Raw genomic sequence first — 17,327 nt, 5'->3', positions numbered from 1 at the left:
AGCTGCATTTGTTGGGGGCAGAGTCCTGGGATTTGCTTTCTGACTTGATTGTGTCCCCCCAGAGCCCAGGGAATATCATGTCCCTAGTTTGGGTTTTACTGAGATATGTCAGTCTCGAGCCAGTGCTCTGTCTCTGTCCATGTCAATCAGGAATTGCTCACCTGTGCTCTGCAGAGAGGGCGGCAAATCTGCAGGGGGAGCAAATGTATAATAGCAGCATTTTTGTAATCGCAGCATTTTTGCACAAGCCCAGTCTGTCGGATGCCTGTATGCAGGTGCCAACTTTTGTCAGTGTGAGTGGGTGCTTGCGCCCACCCCTCCCCCAGCCCCAACTCCACTCTACCCCAGAGTCCCCGCTCCAATTCCACCCCTCCCTGCCCCTATTGGATCCCTCCCCAAATCCCTGCCCCAGCCCCACCTCCTCCCCCTCTCACAGACAGGTGCCTAAATCGGGGCTGCAAAGGGGCATCTATGTTTGCTTAGCAACCCACAGACGAGAAACCAGCACTTGACGTCAGGTGGCTCAGGCATCTAAGGCGTTTCTTGCTGGAATGAGGTCAGCACCTGCCTCGCTCCACAGGAAAGGGGGGTGAGGGGAGAGAAGCAGGAGGTGGTTTTGGTGCTATCACCTGCCTTATAACAGCCCTGTGGTGAGAGCACTCAGCTGGCACCTGGGAGATCCACGTTCAGTTCTCCCTTCAAGCTGTGTGCAGCAGCTCAGGAATGTGAGTACCAACTCAGGGCAAACAGTTATAAACCAGGGCACAGACCTCCCACTGGTGGTGTGTCCTGTATTTAGACTTCACCTCCTAGGTATCAAGTGAGAACACTCAAGCACTAGAACAGCCTGACCATGGAGTCACAGACAGTCCCCTGGGGTTCTCTGGTCTATCCTGGTGCTTTTCTGCCTCCTCCCCTGCTGCATCTCCCTGCTCCCCCTGCCGGGTTGCCAGCAGCAGAGTCGAGCAGCTACTGACCACAGGTCTCTATGGTTAAAGCCACCAGCTGCTCTATCCTAGAGACAGATTTGGATGAAGGTTATGAGGGACCTAAGGCTAATGCGAGGGAAGGTCCTAAGTATGAATTGCACATTGCAAAAAAATTATGTTATCAAACATTTCTCTACATACATATTTACATATTATTTATTTATGTAAATTAACAGATTTATTCTATTCTGACTACACTCAGTTCTTCAAACAGACACTTCTGAGTAAGAGGTAGCATGATGGATGCTCCACTATCCTTTTCTTAGGCCTTCTTCCTCCTAGGTCAGAGGTGGGCAAAGCTTTTGGCCTGAGGGCTACATCAGGGTTCGGAAATGGTATGGGGGCTGGCTGTGGCCAGGCCCCGGCCCGCTATCGGATCCCCTCTGCTTCCTGCCTGCCCAGATCCCTGCCCCTTCAAACACTCCCTGCTCCCTGTCCCCTGACCGCAGCCCCCCAGAACCCACACCCCATCCAACCCTCCCCCCACTCTCCGTCCCCTAACTGCCCCCCTGGACCACTGCCCCCCTATCCAACACCTTGTTCCCAGTCCTCTGACCACCTTGACCTCTATCCAAACCCTTGCTCCCTGACTGCCCCCCCTGGAACTCCCTATCCCCTATCCAAGCCCCCCTACTCCCCATCCCATTATTGTGCTTCCCAGGGAGCTGCCTGAGGCTGTGGGGAGGGGGGAAACCTCTGCAACATTCCCCATCCTGCTCACTTCTTTCAACCTTGTGCTTCTACCCTCAGCTCTCCACATGCCCCAGTGCAAAGCTGAGCCCTGCTGCAGGTGTTTTCCCCAAGCTATGGACTCTACCCCACATACCCTACCGCCCTCCGACTGTAGTCTGGGAGGCAGCCAGCTTCTGTTCTGTAGGGGTATGTCTACACTATGAAATTACTCCAATTTTACAGAAGTCAATTTTTGGGAACATTGTAGAAAGTCGAGTGCATGCATCCCCACTAAGCACAATAAATCAGTGGAGTGCATCCATAGTATCGTGGCAAGTGTCGACTTACCCCCGGCTCTCCCCTCACTCTGAGCCTCAGTGCATCCAGGAGCTTCTCTCGTCAGTAGACAGGATACTGGGTTGGATGGACCTTTGGTCTGACCCAGTATGTTCTTACGTTCTAACCTAAATGAACCCAAAGTTATAGAGCATCAGAAACCTGAAAAAATCTCTGACTGGATGGGCTCAGGCATTTAGTCACAAGCTGAGGATTTTTTTGGATTTTTTTTAAGCAGAATTTATTTATTGTTTCTTTAAACAATCAAACACAGCAAGCAGCAAATATTTGGCCCCACACTTCTGAAACCCCAAACCATGTTCAGGTTTTGGCAGACTAATTTCAGCTTTTCAATTAAAAAGCCCCCCACAAATTTTGAAGGAAAGCAGACATTGTCCATGATTTTTTCTGCTTTGTAAAAACCCCTAGTTTTCGATCCAAAAAAAGTTTTGATGAAAAATATTTGTCCAACTCTTTTAATGAGCTTTAGTGCCTTTTAGCACTAGCTAATGCTGAGAACCAGTGATACCTTGTAAAGGTGACCTGAAAAGAAGTTTTCTCAAAACTGGGTTTGTGCCAAGACGTGGAAGGTTTTTAAATGTTTATTTTTCCCAGGGCCACCCAGGGCAGGAGCGAAGTGGGGCAATTTGCCCCGGGCCCCACAGGGGCCCCCATGAAAATATAGTATTCTATAGTATTACAACTTTTTTTATGGAAAGGGCTGCTGAAATTGCTTTGCCCCAGGCCCCCTGAATCCTCTGGGCAGCCCTGCAGGCTCTCTGCAAACTCAGGCACAAGTCACTATATCAATTAAGCTCAGGCCACATTATCAAACTTTTCTTTTCAGTCATCTGGGCTAGAAAGTTACTTTTTGTTCGCTGAATTTTTTTTGTTGCAAAACCTCAAGTGACTCGAGATATGGGTCCGTAGGGAGTATCTCACAGCACCTGTGTTTAAACCCACCCCTGTATGTTCCATGCAGCAGAGTGAGGGCTGCTGTGTGCATGATTCATGTGAACGTTCTGCTGGTGGTGCCTGGGCTGCTGGGGTGTGGTGGGAACATTCCTGGCCTGGCAGCAGCACGGACACATTTTGCTTCAATCTTGTGTGTGAGGAAAGTGCCTCACACAGAGCTCTAGTGCCCACCTCTCCCTAATGAACAGTGCGGGGTTGACAGGGTGGGGCACCACCAGTGGCCAGGTCTCCCTGCACATGCCCAGAGGAAGGCGTCTGCAGGGGAGAGATTTAGGTAGAGCCAGAGATCAGGGAGAAAATCTGGGAAACTGGGAGATTCAGTAGCTCTGAGAGACTGAGTCTGAAAAGGGAAGGATTGAATTAACCTGGATCCAGAGCGTGTCCTACCTTGTATTTCTGGGCAGCCTCATCCATGAGAAGCACCATGTGAGATCTGTGCTGAGAAGATCTCTCACAAACCACACACACGGCTTCCCCGTCCTCTTCACAGAACAGATCCAGGGCTTTCCCGTGTCTCTCACACAGATTCTCTTTTCCTGGTCTGAAATCCAGTTGTTTAATTTTTTTCCACTATATTTGCTCGCTGATAATTACTCTGGAGAGCCGATTTCTGGATTCAGGCTCTGCAGCTGGGGCAGCACAAGGGGTCAGAGTCCAGCTCTCCCATGTCTCACAGTGCTGAGTGATGCAGTTTTGGCAGAAGATGTACCCACAGTGTGTGTTCCCTGGGTCTGTCAGATATTCTAGACAGCGGGACATTTGGTTTCCTCTTGGATTTCCTGTACAGGCGTCGCTGAGGCCATGGCTGCTGGGATCTCTGGTCTTCTGTTCTCTCTGCACCAGAAATAGGTTTGCTGATCATGGGCAGTCCCTGCCCCACCTCCTATCAGCTGCACAGGTGCAGAATGGGGTGAAGAGAAAGGAGAGGCCGGGAGGTGGAGCAGGAGAAAGATAAGGAAAGAAGGAAGCAGGAACTACCTAGACAAGGAACGGGAGCAATGGGGCGTAAAGAAGCAGAAAAGGAATGAAAGGAAAAGGGGGGAAACAAACAAAAAGAAAACCCAAGCACATAAACGCTTCAATTCTACCTAGTACAAGTGGGGGTTGGGTTGGTTTGTACTCCCAGGCCTAGCTCAAGCAGCCTCCTTGCTTCTGCAGCTGCACTTCTCTGAGCAGTAGGCTAGTTCCACCCATCAGCTGGGAATGACACCACCTGGGTGCTGGGTAGACGGGCTCTCAAACTAACTAGGACATTCTTCATTCACAATGAGGCCATCCACAGCTACAGGCAGACTTGCAGTGAAACAACAATAGGTGGGAACTAAACCCCACTCAGTGATTTCAGTGACAAGGTGAGTGCAGAGGATCCTCGGCTTGGCTGTGTCTTGCTGAACATCTAACCACCGGCCTGGGACCAGCCGGGCTACAGGAGCTCCCTGGGTCAGGGTCAGAGGCAGCTGGTGAGTGCTAGTGACAAGGCATGAAAACAGCAGCTCTAGGACATCACAGTTAAAGGTTACAGCCCAGCCTGTTCGTAACACCAGATAAGAGCTGGAAAGAAGATTTTTAGGTTTAAACTTCATAAAACTCCATAGACAGAAGAAGGGAACAATCCTACCCATCCCCAACCCCCAGCCTATTCCAGCTGCCCCAGTCTCTTCCAGTCATTTTTTCTCCTTGGGCCAATACTGAGCCCATCATCACTGTGTGGGCTGGTTCTGCTGGGGGGAAATACGAGCCAGGGATCCATGTTTGGGTTTTGTCTGACTCTGGGCAGAGATGTGTCAGCTCAGAGACTAGGGACAATGGGGTCTGCTCAGCACACAAAGCCGGACATGCTCACATCCACAATTAGCAGCAATCTGCTCCTCTGCGCAGGCTCTTTGCTGCTGGAGCTCCCCGCAAATGTTTCCCACCAACATGTTTTCCGCCACAGGATTAGATTCTGATCCAGGCTGCACCGTCGCTCCTTTGACCTGAGCAGTTAGCCAGTGTCTGGGGCCTTGCTAGGTTCTTCTACTGGGAGGAGAAATGGATTATAAGAGTCAGGTATTTCTTTGGAGCAATCTTTATTATTTACACACAATGTCCACGCATTCCTGTGCCCTGAACATGATAGTAACAAAGGTATTTGCCTTACTCAGAACTCCACGTCTGCTGTTCCAGGGGACTCTGCCTGAAGCAAGCTCTGTCTCTCAGTTTCCTGCTGAGACCATGCTCACACTGCTTCTCTTGGCTTTCTGCCTCACACACACACCCTAAGCTGCCAGCCAATCCCTCAGCCCCTGTGTTTCCAGCTAGCTCCAGGGAAACCCCTCTTAGCTCAGCTTCTCCCCAAAACCCCAATTAATTAAATCTGCATCCCTTCACCTCACACAGCCCTGTCCCCAGCCAGGGCCTTAATTCTACCCCCTTCCCAGCCCCCACCTCTGCCCCTCGGGTCCCCTCTGCTCCTCCTGCAGCTCCACGGGCCCTTCACCCCCACATCCATGGTGCTGCAGGGAGGGCGGGGGAGGCACTTCCAGGGCTCATAGAGCTCATGCTCCAGACGGCTGGGTAGACGGGAGTCCTCCAGGCCATAGGGGCTACGATGACTGTGCTAGAGAAGCCCATTTTTCCATCTCCAGTGGGCTGTTCCCCCCCGATGTCTCAGTGACACTGTCTGACCCAGGATCCCCAGAGTCCTCCTGGACCATAGAGGACAGTGGCAAACAGGCTGCACAATTCCTGGGGCAGTGATGAGATTGGCTTGTCTACTTAGGCACCAACTTCTAGATTTTCCAAGGGTGCTTTATCCCACCATACACACTCTATCCTGTGTCCCACCCCTTCCCCACCTCCTCCACCAGGGTGCTCCATATTCATCTGGTGTCTCCTCGTAGTGGGGGGAAATGATCCAAAGGGCAGGTCCCGTGCCCCCTCGCCCAGCCTCAGGTTCACCGCACTCTCCCCACCCCATGAAAACTGCGGGGGGGGGTGCTTTTTCCTTCAGCTGCATCAGCCCCTCCTCATGGCATGTTCTGCCGCTGTCTCTGATGGGCAGGAGCCCAGGGAGAAGCAGGAAGGAGCCGCTTTTAACACCAGCCCGTCTTGGTGGGCGACTGCCTGAGGAAGTCGCTTTCGCTCCCTACCTGGGCTCAGGTGCCAAACTCTGAGCCCAGGCAGGGGGCAGAAGTCACCTCTCCAGCCAGGCTTTCTCAGGCAGCTGCCACGCAGGGATGCAGCGCAGTGTCTCAGCCACTGGCCTGGCAGGGGCTGGTCCTGGCCCTTCCACTTGCAGCATCTGGGCCATGCGTTGCCCAGGCCTGCCCCACCCCTTCATGGCCCTCCCCACCCATTGCCTCTGGCATGCCACTAAACAGCTGATGGTGGTGAGTGGGAGGCTCTGGAGGGGATGCTGATGAGCTGATTGGCAGGGCCCACCTCTGGTGGGTGGCTGGGGGGGGGGGGAGAGAAGATGCCCACCAGTGGGTGATCAGCATTTTTTTTCTAGGGCAATGAGATGGGCTTCTCTACCTCACTCATGCCCTGCTCTCTGTGGTTTGACAGTCCAGAGGCTGCACAGAGTTGAGACCCGAAGCAACCTCCAGGGTCACAGAGATGGCATGGTAAAAAGTCCACAGGGAGAGGTCATAGAGATTAGGGTGTGTGGGGCTAGAGAGGCTGATGTTAGGACCCCCAGTGGAATATTCCACCCCTGCCCCCCCCAGACCTCCCCGCGCCTCCGTGTCTCAGCGACACAGTCTGAGCTGGGATCCTGGCCCCACCCAGAACCAGGGTCTGATTCTCCCCCCAGGGACGGAGCCCAGTGGGAAAGTGAAGATCGGGGCCTCGTCACCAGCACCGATAAATGTCACCTGCCCCCGGTCACAGTCCAGACAAACCGATCCTGCTGGGAGCCCGGTGCCGTGGCAGGGGGGTCTCAGGGGAGGTGAGAGCCCAGAACTGACCCCCCCAGCACCACCCCACAGCCCAGATCCCCCTATCAGGGCTGAGGCTGATCACCCCGTTCCTGCTCACAGACTCTCTGGCCACCCCCACAGCCCAGCGTTCCTCATCCCTCACCTTCACCTCCCAGCAATGTCTCCTCGAGGTGAATCCCTCACAGCCCAGCACACACAGCGCGGTGTCAAATCTCTCAGGGGTGTCGGGCAGATCCTGCCATTTGTATTCCCATCTCACACTTTTCCAATCCACAGAAAGGACAAGGTCAGGATGAACTGTGTCTGGATCCAGAGTCACATTCACTGGGTGGGGGATAAAGAATCAGACCGTTAGGGGCAGAGCTCAGCCCTGGGGGTGGCTGGCACCATTTCTCACACTCCCCAGCAACCCTGTTCTGGCTGGGACAGGCCTGGATCCCAGGGACCCGCCTCTGTCCTGGGCACTTAAGACTGAGCAGAGATGTGCCTGCAGATCCTCAGCCGGTTTCTCATTTGCTTGCAAAAGCTTCAGCTCCCAGTTCCCACTGCTGGGGCTGCTCCATTCCCAGCAGCAGAGACACAGCCAGGAAGGGATCAGAAGCTTTTATTGAGGAGGGAGCAGAGGAGGCAGGTAACCAGCTTAAAAACCCAGTGAGAAACTCCATCCCCTAATGCAGCCTCCTCTCCCAGGCCAGGGAGCAGAGAGGACAGTGCAGCAGTGGGGAAGAGCTGCTTAACACCAGAATAGGAGGTGGCATTGGGTGGGGGAGCCCCATCCCCAGCCCAGAGAGAAGGGAGAAGCTGCCAGCATCACAGGGAGAGCAGTGACCAGCTCCAGTGGGAGAGCCCAGCCCTGCTCAAATGAAAGGCAGGATGTTGGAGAGCATGATGGGGAGTCTCTGGGTAAAGCAGAGGGATGTGTCAGCCCTCAGGGCAGAGAGCTCTGTTCGGGTGCTGCTCAGGGAGAGTGTTTCTGTTCAGCAGCCTGGGTATGAACTCAACACTAAATTTGGTGTCAGGGTTATTTGTGTGATGTCAGCTTGGAATCCCCCCAGGTGTTCCGGCACCTTGGTAGATGTTTGGGGGGAAGGGGGAGGCACGAGGGCCCATTGCCTGAGGCCCCACTTACTCGTGGCCCTGCCCCATTACTCCTCTTCCCACTGAGGCCCTGACCCCTCGCCATGCTGGGAGCTTTTCCACTGTGGGGAGCTCCAGACCCTACACCTGCCCTGGGCTGGTGTCTGGGGGGCCTGGGAGCAGCCCCCAGGCCATGTTTACATTCCCCAGAGTGCACCACCCCAGGGCAGGTGGAGGTTGCAGGGTTCCCCAGGACCGCCCGAGCTCCCTGGGTGACAGCTGAGCTCCAGCTTCTGGCCTGGCCAGGGGGCAGGGCCTTGGGGGAAGAGGAGCAGGGATGGGGTCTGAGAGGGGCAGGGCTGGAAAGAGGCTGCAGTCTCACCCTGTCTGTGTGCTCCCAGTGGTTCTCTTCTTTTTGTCTCCAGTTCAAAGGGCAGAGTATCTGGAGGGGGAAAGGATAAGAGGGATGATATTTCAGGCTTTCATATTTATACCAGCGTCCCCACTCTGAACTCAAAGAGCTGTGTTTTCATCATGACAGAGAGACAGACAGAGAGACCCAGAGACACACTCAAGTATTTAATATAAGAAGGTCTGAAATCTTAATCTATTTCCTTTCTCATTCAGGCATCTATCAGCAATAGAACCAGCATCCCTGCAGCCTCACAACCATCCCAGGACCCACAATCTGTAAGTGTGATTTACTTTTCCTCTCATTGCCCCTCCTACCCTTCAGACCCCAGTTGGTTTGTCTCATTCATTTACTGCCTTTTGTCACAACCTAGACCCAGATCATGCAAAGACTTTGGAATAAAAGTAACTTTACCCACTTTGGTCCCTTTGACACAAACGGGATGCTGAGAGTTTGCAAAATCCTGGTTCTAGTTGTGAGCTGTTGAGTTTGTTTACACAGCATCTCTACAGAGAGCAGCATGAAGGGGCCTCCTCCTCCACAGGCAGAAATAGGAATAATAATAGAATAATAGGACTGGAAGGAACCTCGAGAGGTCATCAAGTCCAGTCCCCTGCACTCATGGCAGGACCAAGCACCATCTAGACCATAGACGAAACAATAAAATAATTTTATCAATGTGGAAATTGAGGCCGGGGAAGGTTGGCTCCATGGGCCAGATTCCCCCCTGTACCGGCAAAAGGAGAGAGGGGAGGAGCCATTTGTGACTCTGCTGTTCAGTGGCTGCAGGGGCCGGTGCAGACCTTGCACAGGCTGAGGAAGTTCTGAAGCCAGCCAGAGTTACATCCCTGTAACAATTGCCCCCGTGTGTCTTGCCCGGCATGCAGAATATCAGAGGCCCAGCTTTACATTGCCCACCTCCCTCTATCCCTCATCCACCCCCTCCCTCTTCCACCCACCCTCACCACTCCCACCCCATTCCCAGCCCTCTCAGGAACATGCCTTGTGCCTGCAGCTGTGGAGGAGGCACAAGAGGCCCCTGTGCTGGAGGAATCCCTTGCCGTGGGGGAGGAGCTTTCTCCTTCCCCGCAGCCCAGGTACCCAGACTAGCTGCATACGGGGCCAGAGCACAGCGATGGGCTGGACTGGGTCCAGGTGTAACAACTGACCTTTAATTTTGGGTGCTGACCTTTAGGCACCTGGGGCCTGGTTCTCAGAGGGGCTGGTCTCCTGCAGCTCCCACTGACTCCACCTGCAGCTGTGGAAGCTACATGGGCTCTGGCGCACCTGCCCTGCAGCTCTCTAGTTGGGAGAGGGAAACTCGGGTGCCCCAAATTGGGCCATTTTCCTGAATTCCGGACTGAATGCTGAATATTGTGACCTTTGGTAAGTCATGAATTAATGTGAGACATCCTGATGCCTGGGTCCCTGCTACATCTGCTCCATTTGTCTGCTTTCCACTAGTTATTAGATTAAGTATTGAGAATTGGTGCAAGGGTCATTTCTTATACATAAGTTTGGACAGAGACTGTGCTTTTGTACGGACTGACTTGGCTTTGGCCTGGTGAGCCGTTTACTTGACATAAGGGAAACGTTGCCTTAAATGACCTTTTTTATTAAGTGATGTGTTCACAAGTTGCTCTGTGGGACAAAGAGATGTTTTGACCACACAATATGCTTCAAGACAACAGACACCCAAAGTGTGCTGTCAAGGAGCAGTTGGCAAAGTCCAAAACCCCCCAATGTGGAGAAAAGGGTCAAAGTTATCTGTGTACTCAGTATGTACTGAGTGATGATGAATGAATCAGAAAAGAGAATAACATGAAAATAGTTTGGACAGCACATTAAAAAGTTCATGTATGTGCAGTTCATGATTTAGGCAAGACACTTACTATTCATAACACACAAAGGTGATTGGAAAAGAACTAATAAATACATAATCTGGATGTGTATAAGATGTCAGACGTATGGAGTAGTCAGAGCATCAAAGGAGAAATGCATCATGACCCACCTTGGCCCCAGGAGAAGGTAACTGGGCAGTATTTCTTTCAGTATGTCTGTCATTTCTTACTTGAGTAGTAATTGTAATGACAAGACATGCTTTTGGAACAAATAAGTGATTGAATTAATCAACCTGAGTGTCTTGGATCCCAAGTGTGTGATATTCTTATCCAACAATTTTAAATAGAAGCATAATATAATCTATGGGAACTGAAACAACCACTCAGCTGACCTCAAATGAGGTGGGAAGATTTCATCCTGAAAAGATATCACCACACATGGAGAAGGAAGCCCAGGATACTAGAAGAATGGTCAATCAATGTAATCAAGGTGATAAACTAATTATGAACCAATTGATCAGCGCCATTGTCTTCCCACAGACTCAGACACTTAACCTAATTTCCCCTCATACATCCCATCTAGGTACCTTTGAACTTCCTCAGACTCTCCAATAACGCAATAGTTTTCTGGAAGTAATCACTGACTCGCTCTTCCAGTTCAGAAGAAATCTCCTCTGGCTGCTGGAACTTCCCCTTCTCACACCTGGAGAGAAAAATATTTCACGTCATTATATTTCATTTAGTGACTGATTATAAATTTTTGTTAGTGACTCACTGCTCTAATAGGCCTGAAGTTAGAATTCCTCATCTTCTCCCAACTTCAGAGCAGGTGCAGCACAGGGCATGGCCATGAAATGTTCCCCTCAAAGGACCCATTAATATTCTTCAACTCTGGCCCAGTGAGATCAGCTCTGGGGACAAAAGGGGAATTGAGTCTCTATGGACTATTCACTCCTTGGCCTCCATGCTCTGAGGAACAGGAAGTTCCCATGTGAAGTGCTATAGAAATCTGCCCTCTAGGAACTAGACTGAGACACCAACTCCCCCCTTCCCAGCTAATTCCACACAGGTCTCCAAACAGTCATCAGGTGGGAAAGAGTCTTGATTGCTGCTGCCCTGGGCTGAATGGTAACCTGGGCCCCAGCAATGACAGGCCCATATTCCATCTCCACTGTCCTGAGGCAGCCAGTCCCCCAGGGAGGTGACATCTCTGGGAAATACTTGAGGTCAGTCCTTCCCACTGAATGGAGAATTCCGGAGTCCTCTATTCAAGGGTGAGAACCTCAGGATGAAGTTGATCAGAGAGATTCGTATCCAGAATGTGACCTTTCCCACACATTTTGCTGTAGATCCCTGGGGAGATGCAGTGCTAACATCACCGCCAAGGCTCTTTCACAGTATTGTGAAGTTTGAGGGGGAGTGAGAGAGAGCCACATACCTGCCCAAAGTGCTTCTGATGTCCTGGAGGAGAGGGAGAGGGAGAGAGAGAAAGAGGGAGAAAGAGAAAAGAATCTCAGTTCCATTTGATTCACACAGGGGATCCCAGGGAAGGGATTTTTCGAATATGGGGAAGAGAGGCCCTGCCCTGGCTCCAGGGCCATGGATTCCCTGAGCTAATGGGGCTTTTCCATCTCTAATATCTCTGTCTGTAACTCTGCAAAGAACAATAGTCACTCACATGTCAGCAATGCACATGCCGAGTTACACTGATATCTCTGACCATTGGACTCCAATGCTTATGATTCAGGAACCCTCCCTTCCCTGTGTGGGGATCTGGGACATTTCGCACTCAATCTCACCTGCAGGAATTCACTTGCTGGCTTCTGAGACTTCCCCTCCAGCTCACTGATCAGCTTGCTGAGTTGGGAAATCTCCTCGGAGAATTTACTGATATTTTCATTCTGGATCCTCACAATCTCCTCATCCAGCCTCTCCAGCTGGGCCAGCAGGAGTCGCTCTTGTTCCTCCAGGAACTGCTGCAGTTGCTGAAATTCAGACACAATCTTCTGCCTCTCGGTTTGTGTCTGTATTTGAATGAAAATAGGGCAAGGGCTGATCAGGGACATGGATGGAGCCTGGGCCCTTTCATGGAGAGCTGAGTGTGCAGGAGGAAGATCTTCTTTTAAAATTCTAAGATCATGTTACTGCAAGAAATGACCAGACACAGGGGATAGCACTTCACAGCTGACTTTCAGTTCACTTGGGGAGGATTTCTGGGCAAGCCATGAGGGCTACACATTAACTTATCAACTGCAATGGAAGCTTAGGGCTTGTCTACACATAGATCTAACCCAGCAATTCATGATCATGGAGGAACACACACAAGCCCATGGTCATCAAGGTCACAGAGGAATTTGCCTCCAAACAGATGTCCCACTGCCAGTCCCTGCTGGTTCATAACAACAGGCACCTACCAGATAATCCCAGCTTTTCACTTCTCCAGTCTCTTTTAATTCCAGCAGCTTTTCTCTCTCTTCTCTCAGAGTCTTCAAATGGGCCTGAAGTTTTTCCTGAAGAAACAGAAATGATTCAGGAAGTTTTGTATTGAGGGTTGAGAGGGGTGTGAACTGAGTGTTTTTCCACCCAAACCCAAGATGACCGTTGGTTCCAACCGCTTTGTGACATCAGGGCCACCAAGGAGATGAAACCTCATTAATGGAGACTGGGAGTGTGTCACATTCAAACTTGTTACCAAATCAGGTTCAGTCTCTTTAGTAATTAGAGAGAGATCTCAATTATAACCAAGCTTTACTGGTATTTATGAATTGATTAGTGGTACAGAGCATAACAGGACACTGTAGTCACATGGGGGTGAATCAACAAACCTGTGTTTGAGAAGGGTTAACGAACAAAGTGATACAATTCCCAGAAGCCACCAAGGTTTCAATATGGGCTGGGATTTCAGCCTTGAAGCCCTGGGGACTGCACTGGTTGGGCTGAGCTGATCTAAGCACCAGGGCAAACCCCACGAGACATCAGGAGACCATTCGTCTGGTTTGAAGCTGTGCAGTCCCAGTGTTTTGGAGCACTATCCCTGTCCAGCAGGGACTCGGCACTGGACGTTGCTTTGTCTGGTTCAAAAGAGAAAGGAGGAGACTGAGGATGCAGAAGGACACCCATGAGGATGGGGCTGGGGGTGGCACCTCCATGCACAATGATGCAGATGGGTAGCCCGCTCACAAAGGTGGAGGGGCCCACACAGGGCAACTGATATCGGCGAGGACAGGCCCAGGCAGGCAGGTGTGGGGATGTCCCGTGTTCTTGGGATGCCTCAGTGCGCACCCTAATTAGACATGATGCAGATTTGTATAAAGAACGATTGGTGTTTGCCGCAGTGCTGCCCTACACCCTTTCCGTGGCTGTCATGGAGTCCCTGGGCGATGCTCTGGAACCGCTCCCCACAAAACCAGTCAGGACTTTGAGGAGCCTCCTCTCCCTTGGAGCAGACTGTCTTCAGGGCAAGAAGATTACACCGCTTCACCTCCTGGGTCTCTCCTTGGAGCATTCAGCATCCTCTGCCCCTCTGTGCACTTCCCACAGTGAGCCCACCCCAGCGGGTTCTTGGGGAAGTCAGAGGGTCCTGCACCCCCACTTCCCTTCGCAGTCAGACGTGACTCTTAGTCAGCCAGTAAAACAGAGGTTTATTAGATGACAGGAACACTGACTAAAACAGAGCTTGTAGGTACAGAGGATGGGATCCCTCAGCCAGGTCCATTCTGGGGCCCAGCAAGGCAGACCACCCTGTCTGCCCTCACTTCCAGTCCCCAGTAAGCTCCAAACTGAAACCCCCTTCATCCCCTGCCTTCTGGCCTTTGTCTCTTTCCCGGCCCAGGAGGTCACCTGATCTCTTTGTTCACCTTTAGCTATCTCCTTGCAGGGGGGAAGGGCCCCAGCCATTTGTTGCCAGGATACAAAGTGTTGGCAACTTATGCACACTGGAGACTTAAGAAATGCATAGGGGAAACTAAGGCACCCACATAGTATTCAGAGGAAACATTAAGAACAGTCTCACTTTGTCACAGTAGTAATGCCCCCTGGGCAGGCCCCCCCCCCCCAAACGGTGCCATTCCCTGCTAAAGATCCTGGAAGCAGTGCATTCTGGGAGATTTCAAAAGGCTGCCTGGTGGGACTAATGGAACTACTCTGACTGGTCCTTGCCCACGTACACAACAGAACAAGTCAGACTGACACAGGTCAGCACCTCCCAGGAGTTAATTTTGCTGCTATCCAGTCTAATCCCAGTTTTATTTGGCATGGACCTGCCCTGTCTGGAGCCCTTTTGTGTACAGACTCAGGGTGCTTGGGGTCCCAGCAGTGTTTAGCCCAGTGATCTCCTCTAGTGCAGGCCGGCAGCATCTGAGTTTAACCCCTTATAGAGCAGCACAGGAGTTCAGAATCCCAGTGAGAAATTTCATCTCCCTGCTGGGCCTGGGGCCTTTATCAAGGCAGCTCTCCCTGCTAATGGACACACTTCATCGGGGAGGGAACTGACACTGAGGAGACAGCATGGTCTAGTGGCTAGGGCCCTGGACCAGGTCTAGGAAGCACTCAGTTCTATTCTCATATACCAATGACCCTGGGCAACTCACTGTCCCTTCTGGGCCTCAATTTCTCTCCTATCCTTTGCTTGTCTTGCCTATTTATGCTGTAACCTGCTCAGAGAAGAGATTGTCCCCTGCTGCTTTTTGTGAAGGGCCCAGATCTCATTTGAGGTCTGTACGGGCTACTGTGATGCAATAAGGTAATCATAATAATAGGCACCAACTTCCACTGTTCCCGGTGGGTGCTCGACCCCACCCCCACCCCTGCACCGCCCTTACCCCGCCCCCATTCCATCCCTTCCCCAAAGTCCCCAGCCCTTCCCTCCCCCATTCCACCCCTTTCCTCCAAGTCCCCACCTCTTCTCCACCTCCTCCCCTGAGCGTGCCGCGTCCCCACTCCTCCCTCTCCCTCCTGGAAAGTCCTAAGTGCTGCCAAACAGCTGTTTGGTGGCAGGAAGCACTGGGAGGTAGGCGGAGGAGCAGGGATGTGGCACGCTCGAGGGGGGAGGAGGTTTGGTGGCACAGTGATGGAGGGGACCTTGGCTGCTGGTGGGTGCAGAGCACCCACTAATTTTTCCCAGTGGGTGCTCCAGCCGCAGAGCACCCTGGAGTCAGCGCCTACGATCATAATAATCATTTCTATTAAACAAATCAATAACGAGCAGCTTGTAACTTCCCCTTCTCCCGGCTGAGGGTAACATGTTCATAAAGATCGGTCTGCAGCTCTTCTGAGTCAAGCTTCACTGAGTATTTCACAGCTTCTGTTGTGTTAAAGCTGGTTTGAAAAGGATTCAGCATCTCAGAAAAGTTTCCCCTCAGGGGGTGTCTGTAAAGAGTTTATATTTTGCCTCTGTTGTCAAACGGCCAAATCATTAATTTTGTCATAGCATCTCCTATACCATGAAGGCTTTACAGAGCTGAATGATGTCTCACAGCTGTGCCATGTAACTTTCAGTGAAATTAGCCTGTAATTAAAATCCGAAATTATGACCCATTAAACTCAACAGCAATTCCCTACCTTGTACTCCTGGGCAGCTTCCTCTACGGGAACCACCATGTGAGCTCTGTGCGCCTGGGACAGATGGCAAACCAGACAGATTGAAGTTTCATCCTCGTTACAGAACAGTTTCAGAGCTTCCTGATGTTCCCCACACACCCCATCACCTCCTGCTCCCTTCGCTGCCTGATTTGCCCGTAAACTCAGCCGACTGGTGATTTCTACCATGTTTGCCAACTGCCTGTTCGGCCTGAGATTTCTCTCTTGCACAGTTTCCCTGCACTGAGGGCAGGAGGCGGCTGTAGCGGATCCCTCCCAGCACTGGCTGATGCAGACTTGGCAGAAATTGTGCCCACAGTTTGTAATCACTGGGTCCTTAAAATACGCCAGACAAATGAGATATGTTGCTTCCTCTTGGAGACTTTCTATGGGGTTCCCTGCAGCCATGGCTTCCTCTGGGCAGCGTAACAGGGTAAGAACTAAGAAGTTTAAATTTCCTCCTGAATTCACACTCTGCCCCGCCTACAGCAACAACTGGGTGTTTCCCTTCCTGGACTGATGCACACTGTTTGCTGAATTGGAAGGAGCCCACTGGTAACAATTCAGCTCTGAGGGTTTAGTGAAAAATACACCACTAGTGTTCTGGTCCTGCAGTCAGCCCCCTGTGCTGGTGTGTGGGCGTCAATCACTGGGGCTTCACGCGGACATCAGCATCTGCCTGTCCTGATGAGCTTGCAGGAGCCGGGTGGGTCTGTGTGTCTAAGGAGTGATAGTCAGGCTTGGTAGAATTCATTTGTAATATAAAATTTTGACAGATGTTTATTTTTAAGCAATTTTTATACTTATCGATTTAAACTTTCACAAGTGCACAAAAATGTGGATTTTAAGCATTTCATTCCAATTTTTATCAATTTAAATTTTCACAGTAGTGGGAAATTTAGGGCAGGATCAGACAGTATTTTGGTCAGACAATGACAGTAGAGACAGATTAAAAAAGCTAAAGCTTCATATCCATTAAAATAGAGATTTTCAACCTCACATGTCAAAATATGCAAAGTAAATATTCTTAAATCTATGTCAAAGTTCTCAGGCAGCATTGTTCTTACTGGGCCTATTGGTAAACTTTAACTATTATCAATGGAAGTATTTTTTCATGGTCTCTGTGTGTAAATCAACATTTGCAGACATCGACTGATAAAGTCTAATCCTTCCAAGTGATATGAAATTCACAGGCCAAAACCTTGGTTATGCTGGTATCAACATTTCAAAGCCTGATTCACATGTATACCGAGGCTGCTCTGGCTAAATGTAAAGGTGCCACAGTGCTACCAACACTCATGATTTTATCATGAGTCTTATAATATTTGTTGTGTTTGTTAAAGCCCCAACTCCTGGAAGCATGTGATGAGGTGAGACTCTTGGCTTATGTTTCCTAAACAAAGGAACTTTCCAGTTTTCTTGATTGCAGAGGGAAAAAGAAAATGATACAAACTGTGATCTGAGTGGTTTCAGAGTAGCAGCTGTGTTAGTCCGTATCCTCAAAAAGAACAGGAGTACTTGTGGC

At 50.9% G+C, this 17,327-nt stretch overlaps 1 protein-coding gene across 1 annotated transcript; it reads right to left on the bottom strand.

The window, feature by feature from the left end:
• Positions 1–6,703: 6,703 nt before the first annotated feature.
• On the bottom strand, positions 6,704–16,225 carry LOC115640842 (zinc finger protein RFP-like). Its single transcript, XM_030543885.1, is given in 8 exon segments — positions 6,704–6,857; positions 6,859–7,219; positions 8,355–8,414; positions 10,813–10,928; positions 11,664–11,686; positions 12,025–12,249; positions 12,634–12,735; positions 15,785–16,225. Coding segments are annotated over 8 exon segments (1,467 nt in total). The 5' UTR covers positions 16,211–16,225.
• Positions 16,226–17,327: the final 1,102 nt, after the last annotated feature.

Source organism: Gopherus evgoodei, unplaced genomic scaffold (assembly GCF_007399415.2).
Source record: "Gopherus evgoodei ecotype Sinaloan lineage unplaced genomic scaffold, rGopEvg1_v1.p scaffold_32_arrow_ctg1, whole genome shotgun sequence".
NCBI classification, from domain to species: domain Eukaryota; kingdom Metazoa; phylum Chordata; order Testudines; family Testudinidae; genus Gopherus; species Gopherus evgoodei.
Note: the sequence above shows the minus strand (reverse complement) of the source record. Positions and strands in the feature narration are given on the sequence as shown.